This window comes from Polistes canadensis, unplaced genomic scaffold (genome assembly GCF_001313835.1).
Source record: "Polistes canadensis isolate GaletaPanama2010 unplaced genomic scaffold, ASM131383v1 scaffold_140, whole genome shotgun sequence".
Classification (NCBI taxonomy): Eukaryota; Metazoa; Arthropoda; class Insecta; order Hymenoptera; family Vespidae; genus Polistes; species Polistes canadensis.
Window position 1 is genome coordinate 364057 of NW_014569687.1, and position 25054 is coordinate 389110.

A 25054-nucleotide genomic window follows, 5' to 3' on the forward strand; every position below is an offset into this window, starting at 1 on the left:
TTCGTTGATCGTGGGTTGATCCGGTATTACCCACTTAGCAAATTTATATGTGTGTGACTTGTATTATACGCGTATATCAGTAGTTGTGTATAATTCCATCGAAAATATAGAGCAAAGATACGAATGTGGAAACAATAAAATTCTTTGCTATAATAGAAGTTTTTAGAAATTTGTTAAAATTTGTTACTGAAGTATTTGCTTGAGCAGACGAGGAATTATCATTTCTAGAGCGGGACTTTCACGGTTAAGCTAGTATAAATGTTTTTTTCATTATGCATTATCGATGCACATATATATTGAAAATATAAAAGAACAAAAAAATTATTATGAGATCAACTGTATGTCACACTATTAAATACAATAATTTCTTATAGTAAATATTATAATATATCTCTTTAAATTGATTCAAAAATAAGATTTCTAGTTTTTCTGTGATAAGCAATTAAAATATTTTTTTGGTAAGAAAATATCGTTTTCATTATTAAATAATAATGAGTTATTATTTAAGAGATTGTTATTTTATACACAAAAATTCACCTGATTCTAATTTATAAATAATATTTTGGATCCAGTTAAAATGACTGGAAATACGTGTATAAAGAGAATACGAATTACTATTACAAGTTGTTGTAGCTGCTATTGTCGTGGCACTAATTCCTGTACTAACAATGCCTCTTAAAAACCATAAATTTCCAGTTTGAAATACCAATCCTCCTCCACTATCACCATCACAAACAGATGTTCCTAAAATAAATGTATTATACGTTTCATATTAATAAATATCACTTATAAACATGTAACATTTCACATATTGATTTTTATCTGTTACCAACCATTAGTATAACCCGCACATAGTTTGTCATAAGTTATGAACTGCTCATATATAATAGAATCATTTACAATTTTGCATTGATTAGGAGGAACATAGGGCAGTGCTGTGAATTGGAGATGAATACTTGGTGACCCAGATTCAGTATTGCCAAATCCCACAACTATCCCAAGTCCGGATTCAATAAAAGTATCATCCAAACATGCTGGTAATAACCAAGGTGTAAATACAAAAGGTACTTCGATCTCCAAGAGAGCTATGTCCCAAGCATAATTCCCTATTGAGCCCAAATAATTACAATGGACATAAATTTTTTTTACCTGAAAAATAATATATAATATACTTTACAATATTAATATGTAACTTACATCAATTCGACATTTCATAATTTATTGAACATTACATTGACTTTTTTCTTTTCCGTACCCTAGCTTTTTTAACAAAACGAAGATCATGGTTCTCATAATCATAGTCACGAATTGTATTTCCAGTTGCTATATAATATCTTTCAGGATTATTTACTCTATTAACTGTTTCATCGAAAACACAGTGAGCAGATGTAACAAGGAAATTCTCTTTTATAATTGTTGCTCCACAAATGAATTTCTTTGGTCCATTAGGATGTTTCGTTTCATACAAAGTAGCATGCCAGGGAAAAAACTCAGCTTTCTTGCCTTTTACAATGAAAGGTCTAACGTTTAGAGTTCGCACATATCCACATACTAAAATGTTTTCAAAGTAAAATTACTATGTTTAAATTTATGCAATAATAATTATACTTAAAAGTATCGAAAAGTAAGTAATATTTAATATAATAAATATTTAAGAATAATAAAATGTTGCAACCTTAAGTAAGGCGTAACTATTAAGATAAGGTTACAAATTTTAAGTATGAATTTATTTAATTTTAATTTATTAACGATAATTTTTCGGTTAATAAATTATAGCAATATTTAATGAAATAAAATTTGCCTTAAATATTCTTTTGCGTTCAGTATGTTAACAGCAATTTAAAAATTATTTAAATTTCGCATATCTGCATGTAGTAATTTTATCAAGCAAAATTTTGAATAAAAAAGAACGAATGTTATTTTTATAAGAATAAATTTTGAATGTCATATTACTTATACCGATAGAAACATTAAAGGCTAACAGACCTGGAATACATTGTATTGGATCAGGTTTCCATTGACCTTTTTCGTTACATATAACTTGATCCCTTTGTGTCGATAGGAATGTCGATTGTTTTTTATAACCGTTTCTGCAACTTAATTTAGCTATTGTTCCAGGTAAAATTTCAGATTCGCAAGATGTCCATTCATTGTTATACGTACAATCAGCAAATGTTGATGCGGAATTCAGTGACTCACAAGTTATTTCTAAAATAATGAAATATTCCTTTAAAAAGTAATCAAAATTATTACAGAAAACATAGCATAAACATAGTAATATTGAAATACTTTTTGTAATAATAATACTTCAGATGTTAATCTTACTAGTGCAAACAGGAATATTTAACCATTTTCCTTCTGGACCACATAATACATCATGGGTACCATTTTTAATTTCGTATCCGGGATTACAGGTGTAAATTAAATAAGATCCACCGGGTAATGTTACACCTTCCTTCACATCACAGTTTTCTTGTATCTGGCATTGCGACTTGTGTAATTGACGATTACCATTCACTGGCTGGGGAGGTGTTATACAAACAATGGGTTTTGGGATCAATGGGGAAGATGTCGTGGTAGTACTTGTTGAAGGTGGTATAAATGGTGCAGGTGTAGTAGAAGTCGTACTTATTACAGTTGAACCATGACATGAAGGAAGTGGTTTTGATGTTTCTAATCGGAAAAGTATATCTTGGATCCAGTCCATATGGTTCGAAATTCGTACATAAAGATTATATGAGTACCCACAACGGTTTGTAATTGCATCAAGCCCTACACTAGCAACACCTCTTAGAAACCACAAATTTCCAGTTTTTATTACAAATCCTCCTCCACTATCTCCAGCACAGATAGCAGTTCCTAGAATTAATATATTTATCACTTAGCATTATTTTTAAGTTAATGTAATATTTGTATTTATTACATACCATTTTTATAGCCAGCACAAAATTTGTCTTGCGTTATGTACTTCACTATTTCAGGGGGAGTAGCAGATATACAATCATTCAAAGTAACATAAGGCTGATTAATTGATTGTAAAATCTGACTTATGGTATTTTGATGTGTTTTACCGAATCCTGCTATTACCCCGTTTCCAGACTCAATAAAAGTTTGATCCAAACATGCTGGTAATAAAAATGCTGTGAAATCAAATGGTTTTTCAATCTCCACTAGTGCTATGTCTGATGCATAATATCCTGTCATGGCCAAATAATTACACTTAACATAAAAGTTTTTAACCTGAAAAATAATATAATTTTATAATTAATATGTTACTAATTATATATTATTAATTTTAACATTTTATATATTATTTAATATAAGAATTAGTTTTGTATTTTCAATACCTTAGACTTTTGGATGTAAGGTGAGTCATGAAATACAGAATCATAGTCACGAAAAACGTTCCCAGTTATTACATAATATTCTTTCGGGTTGTATACAGTTCGGTTGTTTTCATTAAAAATACAATGAGCAGCTGTAACAAGGATATTTTCTTTTATAATCGTTGCTCCACAAATAAAGTTCTTCGATCCATTAGAACCTTCTGATTTGTGTAAAGAAGCATGCCATGGAAATTGAGAAACTGCTGGAGTACTGCCATGTGCAATGAGCGGTTGTAGGCTTGGGGCAATAACTCCGCATACTAAAAATTAAATTAGTGAAATTAAATTAGTGAAATTAAATTATTTATAAGTGGAATAAATGTACAAAATATTTAAATGTTATTATTCTTTGCAATGTTCTACTTCTAAATATTTATTACAATATTTAATTGGAAGTAATTTACATGTGTGCAAATATAAGAAACACATTATTGCAAAGATAAAGTAAAAGATTTTGAAAAGAGATATATTTAATTTAATACTTTAATTATTTACTTTAGTAATCAATAAACTGCTAACTTAACATTAATTAAGAAGGAGGAGAGTTATTGTGGACATTTCACTAATATCCTTAATACAAAAATTGAGAATTAGCGAACCTGGGACACATTCTATTGGGTCTGGTTCCCATAAACCTTCTTCATTACAAGTAACTTGATTTCTTTGTTTGATTAAGAATTTCGTTTCTTCCCGATAGCTGTTACGACAATCTATTGTTGCTGTCGTTCCGGGAAAAACAGAAGATTCACAAGATATCCGTTGACCATTATACATACACATGACATTTCTTGACGGTGATAACAATGATTTACATCGTATTTCTAAAATGGTAAAAGATCTATTTTAAAATAATTGAAAGTACTAGGAAAGACATTATATATATGCTACCGGAATATTGGAAAATCCGACATTGTGAGCTTTTCCTATGCATTGCCCACAATTTCAGGCGTTTTTAGGAGACGTAAATATTGTGGGCAATGCCTAGGAAAAGCTCACGATGTCGGCAGGTCTCACTTTTCCTATAACATATACATATAACAGTATTGCTTTAATAGTTTTTATAGGAAAACTTCAAATATTAATACTTACCAATACAAAGTGGAATATTGAACCAATTTCCACCTGGACCACAAAATACATTAGGCGAGCCACTTACTTTGTAACCAAGATTACAATTGTAAACTAAAAAGGATCCAGCAGGTAATTCTGCACCTTCCTGCACATCGCAATTTTCTTTTGTTTCACATTGTACCTTATGTAATTTCCGATTTCCATTGTCAGGCTGTGGAGGTGCCAAGCAAACATTTGCTTTTGCTGCACCACTTGAAGGAGGTATGAATATCAATAAGACTATGAAATTAAAGCAATTGTTTAATTATCTAATCATTTGTTAAGTAAATTTCATGCAAAATCACGCAGAGTAATAAACAAAAACATTTTAAGAATAAAAGGGTTCGTTCTTATTAACTCGTGGATTAACGTATGGGTCACGAGCTCGCCATTACTGTTTGAAAAACATCTTATAATATTTGTTTTTTTTCGTTTGTTATAAATAATATTATTCTTCGAGTTCAAAGATGTTTTATAATCATACATATATATATATATATAAAGCTGGCTTCTTTATCCTTATAACCAGTGGCGTCTTATATGAGCGTATTAAAACATTTATTAATCTATTATTTTATGTAAATATTATATATTTGTTTTTTTTTTTTAATAAAAATACACTCTTTTAATTGTGATGATACGAAAGAAAAGTTTCTTCTTCATATATGTAAACCTATATGCAACATTTTTTAGATTTAGTTATTACTGAATTTAATTTAAACAAATTATTATTTACATACAAAGAATGTAATATATTTTAATAAGTAAATTAACGTATTTTGAAGATTAAAGTTTCCTTATAAGTGTCACTTGGGTTTTTCAAATTTGATAACCTTTCGCAAGAATGTTTGCTAGGTCATTGTGACGTTATGGCATATCCTATCACTAATATATATATATATACAGCATGTCTCAATTAAAAATTTTAATGATATGAACTTTGAAAATACACGAAGAAAAATAAGTAAATAAATAAATATGGAAGAAAGGATTGGATGATGAATTTATCATTTAAATGTAATTTGAAGTTAAGCTTTTATGGCGCCATAATGTGATAAAATATCGAGGTAAAAGTAAAATTTAGATGCGCTTTTAATTTATAATAATTATTTTTAGAATTTATATTATCGTTAATAATCATTTTTTGTATTTTTGTATACTTACAGCCACATGTAATTAAATATAAACACTTTCTATCTACGATTTTCATAATAATCAAAATGAAAAATTATAAAATTAATGTTTATATGAGAATAATATTTGAAAATAAAATTCCGTATCGTGTTGTCTGGCATCAACTAGTATTCACCACAGATCGTGCGTCAATCCGGTATTACCCGGATTTAAACACGTTTATATGTTTGTGTTGTGTAGTGTACGTGTTATTGATAAACTTACACTATATCACGCTGTGTTAATATAGAGGAAAGATACAAATGTAGAAATAATAATATTCTTTGCTATAGTAGAAATTCTTTGAAACTCATTTAAAATTGTCTTTGGACATGAGATTAAGCAAACGTCGTTAACTTAAGTCATTTAATTTAAGTTTCGTATAGTAAATTACATGTTATTTCTTTCGAATCGTATTAAGGGAGATAAGAAACATTATTGAAAATTTATTTGAAATAAATATTTTATTTTAATATTCATTTTGTTATTAGAGATTGTTACTATGCATTGTGCTATGATAAAGAAAAAAGAGATATATAAAGCGTAAACGAATATAACACAAACACAACTTTAAAGATTAACCAATGGAGTTGCACCGTCAATTCTAACAGTATCACTCAAAAATTTACTTGTATTATTTTTTCTTTGCAAATAAATTGTTTTAATTGACCTGAACTTTTTGTTTCATATAGAATATCGTAGCATGCAAGTCACAAATATGATACATTTGTCGATATAAATGCAAAGAACGCAATGTCAGTTTGTGTATTAAAAATTGTTTCAAGTCTTGTTATATCAAAATTATACTCTAAAAAAAACTTTCTTTTGTTATTTAATTTAGGAAAATAATAATTATAATTTATTAATAGCTGGACCTAATTTAATCAATCATTGTAACTCACCATAGCAATAAAGTATTCCATTTCTACGAAGCAGTTCGGCCAAGAATATTCACTACTCAATGAGTTAAAGAGATGTTTATAACATTGTCGTGTGCTATAAGAGATTTTATACTTTAAGTACTTAAACATGTCCTACCGACTATATTTAATATACGTTGTTATTATTTACTTTCCCTTTTATAGGTTTGAGAAACCATAACATCTTTTCACATCTCTAACATCTCTTTCTGAAGTCAAAATATTGTGTACTAACTGTGTCCATCATTGTTTAGCTTTAGTGATTCAATGAAAACTAGTTTTTAAAACGAGGCGAGGCAGTTGACAAATTATTATATATATGTATATTAATATTATTAATTATATATATACACAATTCATATAAATTATGATATCGTTAAAAAAGAAGGATTCGGATTACTATTTCTTATGAAACAACAATTAGCTTTCAATAAATATCAATTTACAGTAGTTTCTACAGTATCTGTAGTACCAGTCGATTTTGTCGATAGATCAGGAGGTGGAACTGTAACATTTTCTGGTGGTAAAATATATGTTTTCTCCCCTACTTCTCTTGGAGGCATCCAATCTGGTATAATCTTTGCGTGAAGACGCCATTTTCCATATTGGTTTGCTAAATGATTTTCAAATACGATATATTCGAGAACATCTTTTTTTAAGATTTCGCTTCCTTTCAATAAACGTCCAAACCTATCATAGACAGCTAAAATCTACAAAAAAAAGAAAAATAATGTTAATGCTATGCTGTCCGATGATACTACATTGGTATTAGAAACAAATGTATCGGACAAACGTCAGGTGCCAAACATTAAGGTTTGATTACATCACCGAATATATTTCTCTAACATAGTATAGAATTTTTTAACCTGTTGACTATGAATACGAAGAGTTAATTGTCCAAAGACGTTTTCCTTAGAAAGCATCTCATTACATCTTGCATGTACAATACGATGTGGTTCTAAAGATTGCACATATTTCCAATGAATAGTTTTGTCCATAATGTTGTGTAACATTTTCTTAAATTAATTATAATATTTATATTAATTTTAATTTAAATAATATTAATAGCAAAAGTAAATGTATTACAAAAATACTACTTACGGCATAAGCACTCTCTGTAACATATTCTCTCAAAGCTTCCGTATCTTTCCTATAATTTAAATAAATATTAAATATAACTTCAAAAACACATAATTGTTATTTTTGTTAATTACTTACGCAGCTAAGGCTTCATGCGCCTTTATATAAATATCTATAGCTTCTTGATGGAAATCTTTTAATACAAACGTATCTTGAAATGACTTTATTTTTCTAATAGCCATCATCGATTTTCCTTTCATCTTTACATCCGTCATTTTTTGCATTGCTCCCTATATTTTGATGATAGATTTGTTTGTTACATTATATGATTATTTATATTCATTATATTACCATAAAGTAGTTTTTATTTTATATCATTTTCTGTCGTACCTCTTTAGTAATTGTAGAGAATTTTCCATCGCCTTCGGGTGGTACATAAGAATCAAATACATTAGGAGTGCAACTGATGAATATTGGTCTTTCCACCCATTCTTTTTGTGGAAACACTCCATATTCTTTCATTAATGAACGTCTTTTCTCCTTAGCCAGTTCTTTATCAGTCTCATGAAAATTAGGTAGATCTACTTTAATAACTTTTGCTTTCCTCTCTCTCTTATATTTAGGATTCCAGTGTTTCTTTATATATCTGATTTGGTTTGAAGAATGTTGAGGGTACAAAATAAGACTTAACATTACAGGTGAATTATTCTACAAAATACATTATTATTATTATTATTATTATTATTATTATTATTATTATAATTATAATTTTAACAAGTCTTGAAAATAAATTTATTTCTATAAAAACAATAAATACCTGGATATATTTTCCAAAGATACAAGTTGGACGTAACATATATTTCGCCATCATTTTGCTAATAATATCAAATTCTTTTCTTATATGACATATATTATACTAATTAGTATAAATTTAACTTTAAAAAAGTTGACGAATTGGTAACATGCGTACAAAGTATTTATTATACTTTAACTATTTCATTGCAAATATTATAGGTTAGTTCGAAAGAGACCAATTACTTCTCTTCCCACTCTTTACAAAACAGAGCACGTGAATTGATTGTGATTGGCCGACGCTTATAGTATTGAATTGATTCGAATTCATTCAAATAACAAATTCCAACTTTTTGGAGGAAAAGAAATAAACGTTATGCTTATAACATAAATATGCAATATTCGTTTATAAAATATTTTAATAAAAGCTTGTTATTTTATGTATTATAAATAAATATGAACAAGAGATAAAATATAAAATTACCTGTGTTTATAAAGTAATCCAATCAATTGCTTAAACAGAAATAAACGATTAATGAATAATATAAAATCAGTTCTTTGTTTTATTACCAAGTTACACAATTGCATAAAAAATTGAATTACGACACGGAGGAAGCGGTTTAGATGCTTCTACTCTGGAGATAGTATCTCGAATCCAACCTATATGATTAGATATACGTGTGTAAACAGAATACAAATGACTATTACAATGTCTTGTACCACCAGTTAATGTTTCACCAAGACCGCTACTAACAATACCTCTTAGATACCATAAATTTCTAGTTTGAAATACCAATCCTCCTCCGCTATCACCATCACAGACCGATGTTCCTATAATACAGATATTAATTATTAGGTATAATTTATAAATATGTTCTATTTTGCTTATCGATTTTAATTCATTACCAACCATTCGTATAGCCAGCACAAAATTTATCGTCAGTTATAAATTTTTCAGAATCAACGGAATTTATGGAAGATTTGCATTGATTAAGAGGAACATAGGGCAATACTACGAATTGTAGAATAAAACTCGATGATCCTGAATCAATATTATTCAATCCTGTATTGGTTCTACCAAATCCTGCGACTTTCCCTAAACCAGAATCAATAAAAGTTTCATCCAAACACGCTGGTAATAACAAAGCCGAGAATTCAAACGGTTTTTCGATTTTCAAAATGGCTATGTCCGAAGCATAATTTCCTTCGAAACCCAAATAATTGCATTTAATATAAATGTTTGTTACCTGAAAAATAATATATTATTAACTTCATTATAATTAATGTATTACCAAGGCACACACAATTTTAACGTTACATATTTAATTTTATATTAAAATGAATAATTTACAATTTTCCATACTTTAGCTTTATTAACGTAATTGTTGTCGTGTAGAGGAGAATCATAGTCACGATAAATATTTCCAGTTGCTACATAATATACATTTGAGTTGTCTACCCTTCGATTCGTTTGATCGTAAACGCAGTGCGCTGCAGTAAGAAGGAAATTCTCTTTTATAATTGTTGCTCCACAAATAAATTCCTTCGGTGCACCTGGAGTTCTTTCAATATATAAAGTAGCGTGCCATGGAAATTCAGCAACGTCAGGTATTGAGCCATTTACAATCAGAGGTTGTTGAGAAGTTTGGGGAGTAATTCCACATACTAAAAATTAAATTATACATTAATAAATATATATATATTATATATTAATAAATTTATATATAAATGCTATTCCTTTTCAACAATATTCTAGTATATAATACTTAGTATCATATAATATAATTGTAAATCTTAAGTAACACACACAATATTGATGGAATTAATTATCAGGTTTTGTAATTGTGAGAAATTATTTAATTTTAATTTATTTATAAGGGATATGGGGAGCTTGTGTTAATTAGCTGCTACACTTTTTAAAGCATAAAACAATAGATAATGAATTGAAATAATTGAGAAATAGATAAATTAATACCATAGATTGCGTGAAAATATGGCCCATGGTAAAAATGTGGCCCACTTATGATTTACGAAAATATTTTAATTATTTGTTATAATGACATTTAACTATTTAATAAATTTTTCATAAAATAAATAAATTAATTTAATACATCAACATTAGATTAAATATGTCATAAATAAATAAAATATAATATTATTTGATTGAAACTTGCAGCATATTGTATTAGTGACCTTATCATTTTAATCTTTTAGTGTGAATTATCTCACAAGTCGTCGTATGATTAAATTTGAAGAAATGTTTTCTAGCATGCTGAATTCTAATAATGTGTTTACAATAAAGTTTCTTTAAATATAATAAGGTGGTTTTTAAAATTATGCCCATATAGGTCTGGCTTCTTCTGGTTGTTTGGAAGTCTTAATTGAGTTAAGTATTTTAATATCAATATCAGGACTATTCGGGTTACGAGTATCTGCATGTATTATAACTTTGTCAGATAATACTTCGATTAAGGGAAAAGAAGAGTTATGTTTTTCATTATAAGCTTGAAACATTATGCTGCCACTTCCAACATGAACATTAATAATCAGTGGACCTGGAACACATCGTAATACATTTGGTGGTTCCCATTCACCCATATTGTTACATCTAACTTGATTCTGTTGGTTTGATAGATAACTTCCTTCTGGTTGATAACTGTTATGACAACTCAATGTTGCGATTGTTCCAGGCTTAACAGGAGATTCACAAGGTTCATATTTATCATTAAGTGTACACTCAGCATACCTTGATTCTGAAGACAACGATTTACAACGTATTTCTAAAATAATGAAAGAATCATTAAGAAAATAATTCAAAATATTAGAGAAAGAATAGCGTATGCATATTGATATATTCTTTGTTGTAATAACATTTAATTTATAAATCTTACCAGTACAAACTGGAATATTTTTCCATTTTCCTTCTGGACTACAAAATACATCACCTGGACTGCTTATTTGGTATCCAGGATTACAGGTATAAATTAAATAAGCCCCTATTGATAATTGTTTACCTTCCTGCACATCGCAATTGCTTTGTTGCCACGGACAATGCGTTTTATATAATTGCCGATAACCATTTGCTGGCTGGGGAGGTACTGTACAATTAATTGATATTGGTTTTAGTGGTTCTATTGGTGAAGTAGTAGTAGTAGTAGTTGTAGTTGTTACTCCGGAGCACAATTTAGGATCTTCGTCTGATCCATCTACACAATCTTTTATACCATTACACTTGAAATCACCGTCTATACAAGCCCCGTAGTTGCAACGAAATAAAAATTGAAAACAGCTAAAAATAAATGTTTATAAACAAGCAATATTATAAGATACATATTTAGAGTTTAATAATATAATTAGATTACTCGTATCCTATCTCTTACTTCAGTGAGTTACATTTAGCATTTGTTTCATCAGATTTATCTATACAGTCAAATTTACCATCGCAAAGGTCTATAGCATTGATACATTGACCATTATTGCATCTGAATTGTTGTAAAGAACATCTTCCAAAATTAGTATTATCTACTTTATTCTTGCATCTAGGTAATGTTTCGTCGCTATTATCAATACAGTCTTTGTTTCCATTACATGTCAGATCACCATCAATGCAAGCACCATAATTACATCTAAATGCATATGCAGAACACACTATATTTTCTTTAGAACATTGAAAATATGTTTCATCTGATTGATCTCTACAATCCGCTTTCCCATCGCATAAAAGTGAGCCATTTATACATTCTCCATTGTTGCATTGAAACTTTCTTCCACTGTAAAAGATATTTAAAAAATATATTTTCAAAATTTACATATATTGTTAATTTTCTACATTTTTTGACTCACCTGCATTCGATTCCTTGTTGCGTCGATACAATATTTAAAATAGCTAAGAAATAAAAGCAATTGTTTAACTATTTGTTTAGTTTTTCTTAATTAGTTTGATAAATTAATTACATATATAATATTGAATATATATTTTGAAAATAACTTATCTAATAGATTCTTAACAAATGTTTACATTAATTTACATTATTTCTCTGTCTATATATGTATATATATTATATTTAAATTATATGTTATTATTAAAATGAAATAAATATAAATAAATAGTATAAATGTAAATTAAAGTGAATACCATGTATTATTAGATACAATGCTAGATTTTAGATTAATTGTATTTTGTAGTCGTTATCTTCGTTATATATATACAAGATTCTTCTCCGAGTTCAAGGTTATTATATAGTCATACACAAAACTGGTTTTTGATTACTTCTAACATGAAGCATCATACATTCTTGGAATTAATTATTGGTATATCAATTTTATTATAAGTATTATATCGATAATATATAATATTGTGAATTAAGAAATATGTTTATCAAATGTAAAAATAATTTATACACAAAAAAATAAATATTTTAATTACTTACTGGTAAATGTGATTAAAGTGTAATACTTTCTATCTACGATTTTCATAATTAATTGAAAATTAATCAAAAAAATAAAAAAAAAAAAGAGAGAAAGAGAAGAAAGTAACTTTCTTTAATTAAAAAAATACTTGTCAAGTGAAATTCCGTATCGTGCCGTTCTCTGTTAACGACTGGAATCTACTGGGATCCTCCTGCAATGATTATGTATCAGCTTGGAATTACCCGCTTGACCAATTATTTAAATTTGTATTGGGACGATGCTATGTGTGTGTAGATTGACGATAACATACATATAGATGTTATACAATTATGTATGAAGAAATAAATTTCTCTATATAGGAATAATATAAAATTCTACACTTATAATAGAAATTCTGAGAAATACATTCAAAATCAATTTGAGGAAATTGATTGTGCGTTTATGTTATATTACATACTTAAGACATGACTTCATTTTCGTAATGACAAATTAGGTATTTTACTTTTAAATCTTATCAAAATTTGTTTGAAGGAAAATAAAATATTCTTTCATATTTATTTCGTTTTATTATTTTTCTTTTTCTTTCTTCATTTTTTTTGTCCAAAAATTCGTTCTTTTTTTTTAAAAGATTATTATTACGTTTTAGCATCTATTTACATATTCATTGTTATTAGCATTTATAATTATTTGTTATCACATACAAAATGTATCATTATAATGAAAGGAAAACAATGTATTATTAATATTATAATGCTATAGATTCTTCATCCCTGATTGAAAATGAATGCAAGGGAAGACTAGCCAGCCAGTTTAACATTCTATTATATATTATGGTTAAGGTAATGATACAGGAGAGATGATGTATTACTTTTTTTTATATCCGAAATATTTCAATAAATTATTTCAAAGGATACGTCTTTTCTACTATTTCTGTATTTACAATGTGTTTCACTATATATTCCGCTTGAAATTGTTCTACTTCCTCTTCGCATTCCTTCCAATCTAAAGTTTCGTGTATGCCATCCGATCCATATCTCTTATTATAATGATCGTAATGTACCTAAAGAAATAAAATTGTATAATGCTTTTTTATTGCAATTAGACACACAATAAAATAAAGATATTTATCTCTTACATAATTTAAAGATAAACCTAAACCTGGAACTAATGGTATATCCATTTTCTCGTCTTTAAATGCTTGTTGCAAAGAATCTTCTGTTGCCATATTTCTTAAATACGCGATAACCATAGAAATCATTTTTCTTATTTGATGCAACATAAAACTTTGCCCTTTTATTTCTATAATAGCAAATTCTATATTTTCTGTTACAAATGTTTCTATGCATTTAAATTTAATGATGTAACGTTTTGCCCGTGGATCCAATGGCTTTCTGCAGATATAAAAAAACATTGACTAACATTTTATAAAAAATATATATATGCGTAATTAATAAATGGTACAACTAACACTTTAGATGTGAAATTATGAAAGTTATGAGTTCCTTGAAAAAGTTGCATAAACGAATTGATTTTTCCCAATGTTTCTGAACTTAATCTAAAATCAGTATATGGTTTTCCATTGATGACTGATAACTCCTCTATTCGCTTTTCAATGTCACATTCCTCCCTGGATGGTAATGAAGCCATATCTTCTGGTGCAAATGCAAAAGTAGGTAGAATATATCTATATGTTCTACCACAACAATTTATTTTACTATTGAAACCTTTGGTAACGCGTTTGATACCAAACACTCTTATTTCATTTGGTAAGCAATCATTTATGCTATCTTTGTTGACGGTTTCCGCTAAAATAATTAAAATGATTAATTTAAACATTAAAGATAAAACTATAATTGAAAATTCTTTTTATAATGTATCGGTTAAGAATCATCTTACGTAGTTTGAGTGAAACTACTTGTCTAGCAGCAGATACTCCCTTGTCTGTCCGTGCCGCTCTTTGAAAATTAAATGATCTTAAATTTTCAATATTTTCCATAGTAATCAAGTTATTTTTCAACAATGCACTTAATAAATCATTTTCTATAGTTTTCATGCCAGGATTAACTTGCATGCCATAATAATCTCTACCGAGATAGCCCATCATCAAAGCGTAAGGCCTTTTTTTAATCTTTAATGATTCTACTTTTTGAATTTTTGTATCCGTATCTTCATTTTCATCTGCTCTTATCCTCTTTCTATTTTGATTATCTAAATTTGGTTCAGGGTCGATTTGAATCGACATATTTTTATAATTATTTGGACCTAAAAATAATATGATATAAGTATAATGATTCAATAACAAGTTAATGCATCACATTATTTACCTAAAATGCAGGTTATCTGTCGAAACACGTTGTAACTACTAACTACACGATTCTTTATGCAATGCAACATTTACAATAAATGTATTTTTAAAAATTATATTAATAAAATATAAATATTTTGTTTTAATATTTACGATGAGTCTTTTTATACTTTTAAATATAAATTAAAATGCATTGTTAGGTTTTTTACGAGTCTTAACCTTTTCTTGTTACTTTCATCATTTAAATTGATTATCCATAGAAAAAATATTACATAGATGTGTGCATGTAAATTTGATAGATTAGAGAAATTTGTGTTTTTTCATAAGAAGAAAAGAAGGAAATATATATTTTTTCTACATTTCTTAAAAAGTTGTTAAAAATTCTAATATAGCGAATTAATTAAAAACAATTAAAGTTGCTCATCTCTTACGATTTCAAAACATTTCGTTTTTTATCGATTTTATCGAATTATCGCTAATATCGATTGATCGCATTTGATTTCATCTAAAGATTTTTACAAGTTGCAATTATTTTTTTAAATTTAATTAATTGCCTGCATATTAGAAAAATATTATAGCTTGAATGAATATATTAATTTTATATATATTAACGTTAAAAATATGACTGATTTATGCTACGATTTTAATAAATACAATTTATATAAGAGACATAAAAATATAACTACATTTTCATTGATAAATGTGATATTGATTAATGAATAATGAGAAAGATTTATCAAAGTATAATTATATATATACAATATATTATAGAAAAATCTATGAATATGATATATACATTTAATACTAAATATTATCTGTCAAGACAAAAAGAAAGATTACTTTTTACATCAAATTAATCTTCCTCTTGAATACATTTCTCTACTAATTCCCTTAAATTTGGATTTTCCATAGCGGCTGCTATTCGTTCCTTGTCATTTATTTGTTTGTTTACTGCAATCAAATGAAAAACATTAAATAATACAATGTAAATTCAGATTCATTTTTAATAATAATTTAATATTATCATATAAAAGGAATAGGATATATTTGAATACATGAAATTAATTAATTCGCACTTTCTTGTTCGGTTGAATGTGTTCCCTCTTTAATAAAAATATCTAATTTAAATACTGCTACTAGATGCCTTTCAAGTTTTACTCTTATACATAATCCTATGAGCGTTGCCAATGAACAATGTGGCACCGTAGGATTAAATTCAACGCGTATTACTGAAATACCACTGGGAGTACTTTCACAAATATTAACGCAATCTTCATATATTATATCAAGTTGTTCTAAGGTTTGCGGTTTCTCCGGATCCTTGATGGTTCTCAACAAATCTAAGAATACGACAAAAATATATATCTATAAGATTAATTTATACAATTTTAATTTCTTTATGATGATATATAAAATAATACGAAAAATAGGATTAATTCCAAATATTGAATAATTGTTTATGATGAAAAACAATCTTATAAATTGTTTGTTTGTATTACATAACAATTAAACGTTTTGAATAAAATCAAAGTGATTAATTGTAATTAAAACAAAAAATCATAATAAAGCAAACTCACCGTAAACGGATTCTTTTAATTCTAAATCTGTTTTCAATGCAAATGCAGTTTGATTTTTAGAGTTTACGACATCTGTCGTTCCCATGATCGTTTCTGGGAGTATACCATCTTTAATCTTCAAACCAATTGATAACTTTCGAAAAAATGATAACATATTTATCCACACTTAATATTGTATAATAGCATACTGTAAATAATTAGTACTTATAAATAATTCTTTTTAAGGTTATGTTTGGAAATTTGTTAGCAGTCAGCCAAACGTATACAGCACCATCTTACGTGACACAAGTAATATGTTTGTATAAATTTCTTGGTTTTTTATCAATTTACTTACATATTTTATTTATCTTTAAATTATATATAAAAGCTTAAGATTATAATCGTTAGTTATTTAATAAATAAATATATCTTATCAAAATGTAAAACAAACACTCCTTTGAAAAAATATAAAACAACGTGTATGAAATACTAATTCACATATTTTCAGCATTTATTAATATCTTTTCCTTTTTTATAGGGGTTGATGTCTTCGAAGGTAAATATTTTAGTGGGGAAGATTTTGGAGGTGAAGGTAGACCTGTAATAGATAATATATATATATAATTTGTATGCAGTAAATAAAAATAATATTTGATTTTTACATACCAGTTACACGTAAATTTCTTAATCGTTGTTCCATATCTTCTAATTCTTCTTTATTAGTTGTGTTATCGTTATTTGTATCATGTACATTTAGTTCTTCTTTATTGTTTGTCAACTTATTGTCGTTATCATTATCATTATCATTCATTAATTCTGCAAGTTCTTTTTCTAAATCTGAATCCGATACAAAATCAGCGTTCGGTAATACTTCTGATAACGTGGATTGTACATCTTTACAATTTTCTAAGGCCTGAAACATTATATAATAAAATGTAAAATGATATTGAGATTCTATTTCTAAATAATTAAAAAATTTCTATAATAATAATACCTCATTTAAATCATCTATAACATTTCTGACTTTTTGCTCCGTTAATCCATTATTTTCGAATTGTGACAACAAATTAGAACCAAGTTTGAAAGCATCGATCACATTAATGTTCGAATGCGTATCCTGAATGCTTAATATAAGAGTACGTAAATTTCCAAGTACGTTCGCACGTTTCTCGATTATTTTATCTATTTCATTTTTTTTTCTCAAATGAGTTTTAGCTACTTGTCGCATTTTCTTATCCAAATACGCTTTAACTTTATCCATAGCGAGCATTTTTTCTTTCTCCAATAATTCAATTTCTTTTTCGAGTTTATTTTCTTGATTCAACAGTTTGTACAATGTCTTTTCTACTTCCGAAATTTCGTTAACTGTTTGCGTAGAAAATTTAACTAACAATTCGTCATCGATTGAGCTCTTCCTCAAAACAGCCTTTTTATGATGCTTAAGCCAAGTCAATGCTAATTTCAAAGTATTTTCATTAATATTATATTGACTTTCTGTTTTTTTACATTTTTCAAGAATTTCCAACGTAGAAATAAGGACGTTCTCTTTATCACTGACCATTGTAGAAAGTATAAGTTCAGCTATTTCTTTTGTTGCTTTAAGATGTATGTATTTGGTGTTAACATTTATATTCTGTCCTATTACATAATCTTTCATTTTATAAAAGGACCATTTAAGTGGCTTTTTAATAAATATATCCAAAGACCATATAGCCCAAGATTCGCTTGATTCTTTTAAAAATTCTTCTTCTGATATTATTTCTCTATTCCTATTTCAAATAAAATATATGATATATAAGTAACAGTATCTTTTCAATACTCTTTTTATTTTATCCTATTAACCCTTTACACTATAATAACGTGTGATTACCTTAGCATTTCTTCGATAACCGTTGTTAAACAAAGGGGACTGCAACCCTTACGTTTAAAGATTTGATTCAAATCGAAGAGAGAAAAGTTACATTGTTCTGTATGCCTTAACCATGTATAAATAAGATCATTCCAAAATTTGTATTTTGATATCCAATCCTGTTGATTAGCAGATTTACTACGGAATGGAGAAAACAGGGCATTCATTCTATTATCCTGATTCCAACAATCTGGCATTTTGTCAGATGGTAATGGTAAATTTTCATTAGATTCATTTTTCTCCAACATGATTTTTTCTTTCTTTTCTCTTATTTTGATAATTATTATCACGCACTTAATTCTAAAAAACGATGTTTCGATTAATACTTATGTATAAAAAATATCACTTTTTGTAGGTTATCAAATTATATTCAGTCTTTAATTTGTTAAATCGTGGCCAAATTGTTGCTCAAAATTGTGATTTATTTTTATTTATTGTTAATTATTAATAATCTAGTATTATTTAACTAATTACATTGATATTATATAATATATATTTACAAAAAATATGTATTTACGTAGTACACAATAATAAATGTAAGAAGAGAGAGAGAGAGAGGTTATTGCGTATTCATCTATTTACTTTATTATCACTATATCTCGGCGCTTTTGAACATAATATTTTTTTTCTCTGACATTTTTTTCTATCATACGAAATAAAGAAGATATTTTAGGTGATCGAGTTAGACGAAAAAGACCCTGTATATATAATATATATTATATTTATTATATTCAACTATTATTTATAATAATTAGTATTGATATATAAAATCAAATATAAGCATAACGTAAAAAATATCTCGCTTCATTTTACGATTAATTATAATTTTTAATAAATTTTAGAAAAAAAAAGAAATCTAACAAATTAGATATTTTAATTTATGATCCATTAAGTATTATACGCACGTATATAAAATCTTTATTAAACCTGTCTATCTATAACATTAATTCAATCATCATTAACAATCTGTGTAAGTTGAACGATATTAATTATGGCATTAACAAGAAAATTCATACGAATACTGTACGTTAATAAATTTGTTAAATATATATCTTCTATTTATAAACAGTTTTTATGTGAAAATAATTCTATCTTTTTTATTCAGTCTTGTTGCATTCAATATCTTTCGCATTTTGCATAAACTATTATTTCCTTATTTGTTTATTTTATATTTTTTCTTCTCTGGACGGATTTACAATATAGTTGCACCAGTTGTCTTTTCAATCATTCAATGTTATTCTCTCGAAGAATCTTTTGTTACTTGCTTCTATAAGATCTCCAGTTTTTTTTCTAATCGTTGAACCTCTTCATATTTTTCTGTTTCAATTGATGGAGCGTCACCACCACCTATTATAGACGATTCCTCTAATGTTTCCTTAACAACGGGTTGATTTAAATCTTGGAAATCTGGCAAATTAATGTATTCCATTTTTGCATTACGTGAGATAAGTAATGATGATGTCAATGTTTCAGATAATTTTGTCACTTTTTCTAATATATCTGAAATATATATTTACGTATGTAAAAAAATATATTTTATTCATATAATAAAAAATATAAGCTCGCCGAGATTTTTATTTTTCTTATTTATCCGACACATTACCTGTTAAATCTATCGTCTCGGAAGAGAAATTAATTTCGCTTTGTTGCATAAAACTTTCTCTGCTAAATAAATGTTGCCTAACATTGGATAAATGTCGAGACTTTAATTTTCTTTGCATGCTCTGTTCTTCAATATCTTTTGCCACTTTTTGCGGTGTTTTAAATATTATAGTTTGTTCTGTGCGTATGATACGTCCAGCTTTTATATACGGAATTAAGGATGATAAATTTGCTTGCGTTCTCGGTACGCTATTTGCTGGTTGTATCGATAACGGTGGTTTATAATTTTGCACTATAATATTAAGTAATTGTTAAAAAAATACAACACGATTAATTTAGTAATAGTAATATTTAATAGTTTCTTTTTATAAAAACCTGTGTATGGAGTTCTTATATAAGTTAAAGTTTTTTCTTCTTGCGGCAAACCGTAAACTGTAGTAGGATAATTTATACTTGAATCTAAAAATAAATAAATAAAATATGAAATTAAAGTATCCAACAGTATATTGAAAAATTTAATTTTTATATTATTACTGTGAAGCATATCCCCTTGTCCCATGCTTGCTTTGCCATAATTTGTACTCATTAACATTGAATTATTCATAACGTTGACTAAAGCAGGCTGCAATCGTTTGATTACATTTAATATCAATTCGCATCTTTTAATAACTCGCAACTGTTGCGGTTCGGTAGCATTTTCTACAAGAAGCTTCTTCGCGCTCGCATCCGTCTCAAATATGGCTAAAAATATATAATATTGTTATTATGATTTACGAACAATATCATAAATACATATATGTTATCAATGTATATCACCTGCTTTTAATTCTCGAATCATCATTATAGTTTGTCTATCGATATTATCACTTCCAATATCACTTACGGTAACAGTTAATTGACTAGACAATGAAACTGCTCTTAAAACAATACTTTGTACTTGTTGTTGAGTTACAACTTCTCTATTGTCAAAACAATCAGACATAAGACGTATACGTTCTTGAAGATCGTCTAAAACTACCTACATATAGTAAATAGTACTGATTTATTCTTAGTTATTTGTTGAATATATTTAGATATGCAGTTAAATTACCTGGCAATAAGCAGCAGAATCAATAATCAAATTAACTGTATTATGTAATTTATTCATCTCTAATTGCCATTGAGATGTTAAAAGTTTAACGCTAGCACGAAATTCTTTATTATCCGGATGAAGGTAGAATGCAGTGATAGCAGCGATCAATTCACTTTCTAACAATTCAATACTTGCTAAGCAATTTCGAATTTTGTTGATACCTAGAATGAATTAATTATATTAATACATATGTTTATATATATGTGCTTGTTATAAGCATAATTTTAATAGCAGAATCATAACTGTGCAGTGTGACAAAAGCAGAAGAACACACATGTATGTATAAATATATTATATATGAACAAATAAGCAAATAGAAGTTACATCTAAAATTAATTTGATACGAATTCTTATTTCTGTCACATTGCATAATATATTTTCTATTGATTTTACGAACGCTCAACATCTCTGCAACACGCGTTAGCAAATATTCCAATTAGCATAGCTTTATCCGTAAGTTGATCAAAATCTTCAATTGCGTTATGTAAATCGTTTTTAGATCTTTTCTTAGCGGTTAATGTACTTCCGCACGTCATGACAAGTTTTCTCAAAGCATTAAAAGGATCGCTAAATACTTCCATGACAAGAATTAATACTGAAATATTGACTTTGCGTTCTAAACGATATAATGCATCATTCAACGTATTCATGAAGAGATTGTTGACGCTAGGATCGAAAGTTTCAGAGCATAATTGGGATTTTAAATTTTCGTATTCTCCCATAATCGATCGACAAGCTGCTGATATTGCTTCAAAATTTTCCGGTTGACACATTTGTGCAATTGACATTGCGTGAGAAAATATATCTTCTATACCCCACCACAATTCGGTACATTCTAGTATCTGTTGGTCTTGCGTTTTTGTTGACATTTCAACTATAATGTCGAGTACCAAATCCATTCTAAACAATAATGAAATTTATTTTATAACTATTTAATATAAAAGTATAGTTTTAATTCAATATAATTTAATTTTGCATAGAGAGAGAGAATACCTATAAACAAAATGATTTTCTTTTTCTATAGTTTCATCTTCTGGAGATGGATTTGGCGCTTCCAGAACTTCAAGTATTAATTTGAAACAAAGACTTATTCTTTCGCATATATATTTCTTGCAATTCTGTATAATAATTATTAAATTATTTTATATTTTTCTTTTTCTTTTACTTATCCTAAAGCAGATATATTTGGTCATTAAGTATAAAATGTCAAGTTTCAAACAAACTAATCGGACGTTTCATACTTAATAACATAATAATTTTAAATAACAAATTAAAATAGGTAGCAATTCAAAAATATATCTACAGCAAATTTGATAGATCACATTACATAAATTGACGCATTTAAATGATGTTGCTCCTGAACCAACTGTGCCAACATACTGAACGTTGTATGAATCTGGAATGCATATAATGCTATTCTTTCCGATAGAAAATTTGAAATTAAGCTTTTTCTATATTTTTGTAACGGACCAAGTACTTCAAGTATAGAAGTACCAAGTTCCTATAACGAATACAAATATATTTATATGCATTGTGTTTTTATCCCTTATGTTATACAAATATTATAAAAAATAATAAGAGGGAAAACCTTTATGTTTTGAAAATCTTCAATTTCGTTTTCAGTACCCATTTCCTTAACATAATCGAAACAATCTTGAAGTCTCTGTTTTAATGGCAAACATTCAAGATTTTCAAGTGCTTTTAAAGCCATTATAAACTTTTCAAGTAGCGTTCCTATTGCATCTTTGCTCATATGACTGTTAATGTTTTCTACCTAAAAAATATATTGCTTCAACATTAATACCAAATTTCTATTACAGTAATAACAAAATAAACATACCCATTCATTAGTAACTATTTCATTGGACAAACAGAACTCTTCAATAGTATTGGCAATTTTAGTTTTCATTTCTTGATAATCGGTGATATCATCCTTGGATAAGTTCTCAAATTTTTCACCTAGAACACGTAACTGATCACAAAAAACTGATTTTATATTTAGAACATCGGATTGTCCAGCCTCGCTGTCTCCTATTGAATGCTTCAAATTATTTATCTGAAAGATTTATTGCAAACGTAGTTTTTAATATCTGTAACACTTTATAAATGTAATCTACAAAAATTAAATATATTAACAAAAAAATAAGTATTATATAATTAAATAACATAATTGGTAATTTTACTTGTATTTCAATTGGATCCAAGATCTTTTGCATACGTTTGGTTTTTAAAGACATATTGATCAATTACTTTTTCATCAATTTATTTCACAATACTTCATCTTAGAATTCAAACGTTGAAACGGTAATAGTAAACAAAGTGAAGTTAGCCACTAATTGTAACTACATTAATCAAAAATATACATATGCTTTCATATATGATCGTAGTAATTTTGCATGTATTTATATATATATATGTTTTATAATACAAAATATTATAATTTAATAATTTATTAAAACTTATAACTTTCTCTTCACAAATTTAACTCAAATTAATAAAAAAATGTCTAACCGATCTTAAATTTATTTAGTAATCAAATATATGTACTCTATTTCTTTCGTAATACATTTTCTATGTATGACGCCATCTAGCGAAAAAATATAATAAATGGTGATAATATTTTGGGGGTTAAGAGTTAAGGTACATATAAAAAATTAATTACTAGAAGAAAGAAAATATATTACATATTTATACAAAATATTATTTTGAAATAAAAAATAATCACACATATAAATATTAGATTAAAGCTAGGTAACGATATATCATGCAAAATAAAATCAATATAATATTTTTCAATGTAATATATATTTTATATTAGATACTTGTATTTACATAATAGATCTAAGATACTATTACTCGAATTTGTTGTACTTCTCATTCATCAGGTATATTCTCCAGTCCCATTTTCTAAAGTACAATGAAATAAATATATGCATATTAATATCTTTAATCTTTTTTATGTGTTTTTCTGTAAATGTAATAAATGTTGAAATAAGTTCTTACCCCTGCGGTCATTGGATGATCACATAAACGTGAATCTCTTACATACATAAGTAAATCCCAGTTTTCTGTTAATAACCTACGTTTTGGCTAAAAGAATGAAATAGATAGTAGTAAACTATAATATAATGAACATGAAATAAATAAATGGAACTCCTATTGCATCTATTAAAAGGATTTAAAAGAAATATTGATTGGTTGTGGTACATGTTAAATAACCTAATACTATTATTAAAAATATATATTATGAGAAACGTCTACTCACAGTGTCATATAATTTTAAACACAAATAATGGGCAGCGTGATGTGGTAATCCCAAGCCAGCCATTATTATTATCATCGTCGGTAATACTTCATACCACATTTTGATCTAAATATCAATAATTCTCTGTGTTTAATCCGATAAAACAAAAATATCTCAATACATTTCTTAAACGTAATCCTTCTAGACTTTTAATAGTCCTACAAAATACCACATTAATAAACTCAAATATAAAAAGTACAACCTGTCTGTTAACAATGCTACCAACTGACATTTGCTAATGGCGGCAATATTCAAAATGATCGCACACATCTGGAGTACCTAGGATATTTTTCTCTTCTTAAAATTATTTCTACATAAAATATATTAAAACTTTGAAATTAATATTCTTATATACGTTAAATATATTCTTTATCA

General features: G+C 27.3%; 6 protein-coding genes and 1 long non-coding RNA gene across 9 annotated transcripts; all 7 read right to left on the reverse strand.

Moving 5' to 3' along the window:
- Window positions 1-327: 327 nt before the first annotated feature.
- On the reverse strand, window positions 328-5706 carry LOC106788464. Its single transcript, XM_014751733.1, has 10 exons — window positions 5661-5706; window positions 4476-4736; window positions 3986-4207; window positions 3348-3646; window positions 2928-3240; window positions 2326-2859; window positions 1987-2208; window positions 1256-1551; window positions 834-1149; window positions 328-744 (listed from the first exon to the last, which is right to left on the reverse strand). The coding sequence occupies exons 1-10, from the start codon at window positions 5704-5706 to the stop codon at window positions 515-517; spliced, it is 2739 nt and encodes a 912-aa protein (XP_014607219.1). The 3' UTR covers window positions 328-514.
- Window positions 5707-6900: 1194 nt separating this feature from the next.
- LOC106788489 (probable 39S ribosomal protein L45, mitochondrial) lies at window positions 6901-9017 on the reverse strand. The gene is made up of 7 exons (XM_014751781.1): window positions 8946-9017; window positions 8487-8810; window positions 8060-8377; window positions 7808-7959; window positions 7691-7739; window positions 7456-7605; window positions 6901-7299 (listed from the first exon to the last, which is right to left on the reverse strand). The coding sequence occupies exons 2-7, from the start codon at window positions 8538-8540 to the stop codon at window positions 7027-7029; spliced, it is 996 nt and encodes a 331-aa protein (XP_014607267.1). The 5' UTR covers window positions 8541-8810; window positions 8946-9017; the 3' UTR covers window positions 6901-7026.
- Window positions 9007-13089, reverse strand: LOC106788486 (low-density lipoprotein receptor-related protein 2-like). Its single transcript, XM_014751775.1, has 8 exons — window positions 12892-13089; window positions 12305-12347; window positions 11842-12231; window positions 11353-11750; window positions 11017-11241; window positions 9825-10126; window positions 9372-9708; window positions 9007-9292 (listed from the first exon to the last, which is right to left on the reverse strand). The coding sequence occupies exons 1-8, from the start codon at window positions 12935-12937 to the stop codon at window positions 9036-9038; spliced, it is 1998 nt and encodes a 665-aa protein (XP_014607261.1). The 5' UTR covers window positions 12938-13089; the 3' UTR covers window positions 9007-9035.
- A 332-nt stretch (window positions 13090-13421) lies between these two features.
- Window positions 13422-17023, reverse strand: LOC106788488 (MIP18 family protein CG30152-like). Of its 3 annotated transcripts, none has more exons than XM_014751779.1 (6): window positions 16017-16101; window positions 14768-15133; window positions 14340-14676; window positions 14007-14262; window positions 13786-13931; window positions 13422-13689 (listed from the first exon to the last, which is right to left on the reverse strand). In XM_014751779.1, the coding sequence occupies exons 2-6, from the start codon at window positions 15111-15113 to the stop codon at window positions 13617-13619; spliced, it is 1158 nt and encodes a 385-aa protein (XP_014607265.1). In that variant the 5' UTR covers window positions 15114-15133; window positions 16017-16101; the 3' UTR covers window positions 13422-13616. The 3 variants fall into 3 exon arrangements, with proteins under 3 accessions (XP_014607265.1, XP_014607264.1, XP_014607266.1); XM_014751778.1 differs by lacking the exon at window positions 16017-16101 and adding an exon at window positions 15196-15478; XM_014751780.1 differs by lacking the exons at window positions 13422-13689; window positions 13786-13931; window positions 14007-14262; window positions 14340-14676 and adding exons at window positions 16253-16516; window positions 16754-17023 and having other exon boundaries at window positions 15070-15133; window positions 16017-16127.
- Window positions 17024-17045: 22 nt separating this feature from the next.
- Window positions 17046-19039, reverse strand: LOC106788487 (charged multivesicular body protein 7). The gene is made up of 4 exons (XM_014751776.1): window positions 18603-19039; window positions 17727-18501; window positions 17399-17645; window positions 17046-17330 (listed from the first exon to the last, which is right to left on the reverse strand). The coding sequence occupies exons 1-4, from the start codon at window positions 18887-18889 to the stop codon at window positions 17227-17229; spliced, it is 1413 nt and encodes a 470-aa protein (XP_014607262.1). The 5' UTR covers window positions 18890-19039; the 3' UTR covers window positions 17046-17226.
- A 497-nt stretch (window positions 19040-19536) lies between these two features.
- Window positions 19537-23745, reverse strand: LOC106788495. Its single transcript, XM_014751792.1, has 12 exons — window positions 23559-23745; window positions 23216-23431; window positions 22964-23149; window positions 22703-22876; window positions 22369-22493; window positions 21773-22275; window positions 21334-21536; window positions 21060-21261; window positions 20778-20984; window positions 20619-20702; window positions 20245-20535; window positions 19537-20141 (listed from the first exon to the last, which is right to left on the reverse strand). The coding sequence occupies exons 1-12, from the start codon at window positions 23610-23612 to the stop codon at window positions 19909-19911; spliced, it is 2478 nt and encodes an 825-aa protein (XP_014607278.1). The 5' UTR covers window positions 23613-23745; the 3' UTR covers window positions 19537-19908.
- A 416-nt stretch (window positions 23746-24161) lies between these two features.
- LOC106788465 lies at window positions 24162-24852 on the reverse strand. The gene is made up of 3 exons (XR_001381900.1): window positions 24641-24852; window positions 24379-24465; window positions 24162-24282 (listed from the first exon to the last, which is right to left on the reverse strand). It is a non-coding gene; the product is annotated as an uncharacterized LOC106788465 (long non-coding RNA).
- Window positions 24853-25054: the final 202 nt, after the last annotated feature.

Coding starts and splice junctions, on each gene's coding strand:
- LOC106788464 (XM_014751733.1), bottom strand. CDS start 5,706: ATGAAAATCGTAGATAGAAAGTGTTTATATTTAATTACATGTGGCT. Junction 4,208..4,475: donor CAATATTCCACTTTGTATTG/GTAAGTATTAAT, acceptor TTACCATTTTAG/AAATACGATGTAAATCATTG. Junction 2,209..2,325: donor AAATATTCCTGTTTGCACTA/GTAAGATTAACA, acceptor TCATTATTTTAG/AAATAACTTGTGAGTCACTG.
- LOC106788488 (XM_014751778.1), bottom strand. CDS start 15,265: ATGTTGCATTGCATAAAGAATCGTGTAGTTAGTAGTTACAACGTGTTT. Junction 15,134..15,195: donor ACAGATAACCTGCATTTTAG/GTAAATAATGTG, acceptor TATTATTTTTAG/GTCCAAATAATTATAAAAAT. Junction 13,690..13,785: donor ACAGAAATAGTAGAAAAGAC/GTATCCTTTGAA, acceptor AATATATAATAG/AATGTTAAACTGGCTGGCTA.
- LOC106788495 (XM_014751792.1), bottom strand. CDS start 23,612: ATGTCTTTAAAAACCAAACGTATGCAAAAGATCTTGGATCCAATTGAA. Junction 23,150..23,215: donor AAATAGTTACTAATGAATGG/GTATGTTTATTT, acceptor TATATTTTTTAG/GTAGAAAACATTAACAGTCA. Junction 22,276..22,368: donor GAAAATCATTTTGTTTATAG/GTATTCTCTCTC, acceptor ATTATTGTTTAG/AATGGATTTGGTACTCGACA.
- LOC106788489 (XM_014751781.1), bottom strand. CDS start 8,540: ATGATGGCGAAATATATGTTACGTCCAACTTGTATCTTTGGAAAATAT. Junction 7,740..7,807: donor GCGCATGAAGCCTTAGCTGC/GTAAGTAATTAA, acceptor TTTAAATTATAG/GAAAGATACGGAAGCTTTGA. Junction 7,300..7,455: donor TTCGTATTCATAGTCAACAG/GTTAAAAAATTC, acceptor TTTTTTTTGTAG/ATTTTAGCTGTCTATGATAG.
- LOC106788487 (XM_014751776.1), bottom strand. CDS start 18,889: ATGTTGGAGAAAAATGAATCTAATGAAAATTTACCATTACCATCTGAC. Junction 17,646..17,726: donor TTATAGATGATTTAAATGAG/GTATTATTATTA, acceptor ATAATGTTTCAG/GCCTTAGAAAATTGTAAAGA. Junction 17,331..17,398: donor AAGAAATTTACGTGTAACTG/GTATGTAAAAAT, acceptor TATCTATTACAG/GTCTACCTTCACCTCCAAAA.
- LOC106788486 (XM_014751775.1), bottom strand. CDS start 12,937: ATGAAAATCGTAGATAGAAAGTATTACACTTTAATCACATTTACCA. Junction 12,348..12,891: donor CACTTTAATCACATTTACCA/GTAAGTAATTAA, acceptor TTTATTTCTTAG/CTATTTTAAATATTGTATCG. Junction 10,127..11,016: donor TGTATTACGATGTGTTCCAG/GTCCACTGATTA, acceptor TTTAATTTTTAG/TATGTGGAATTACTCCCCAA.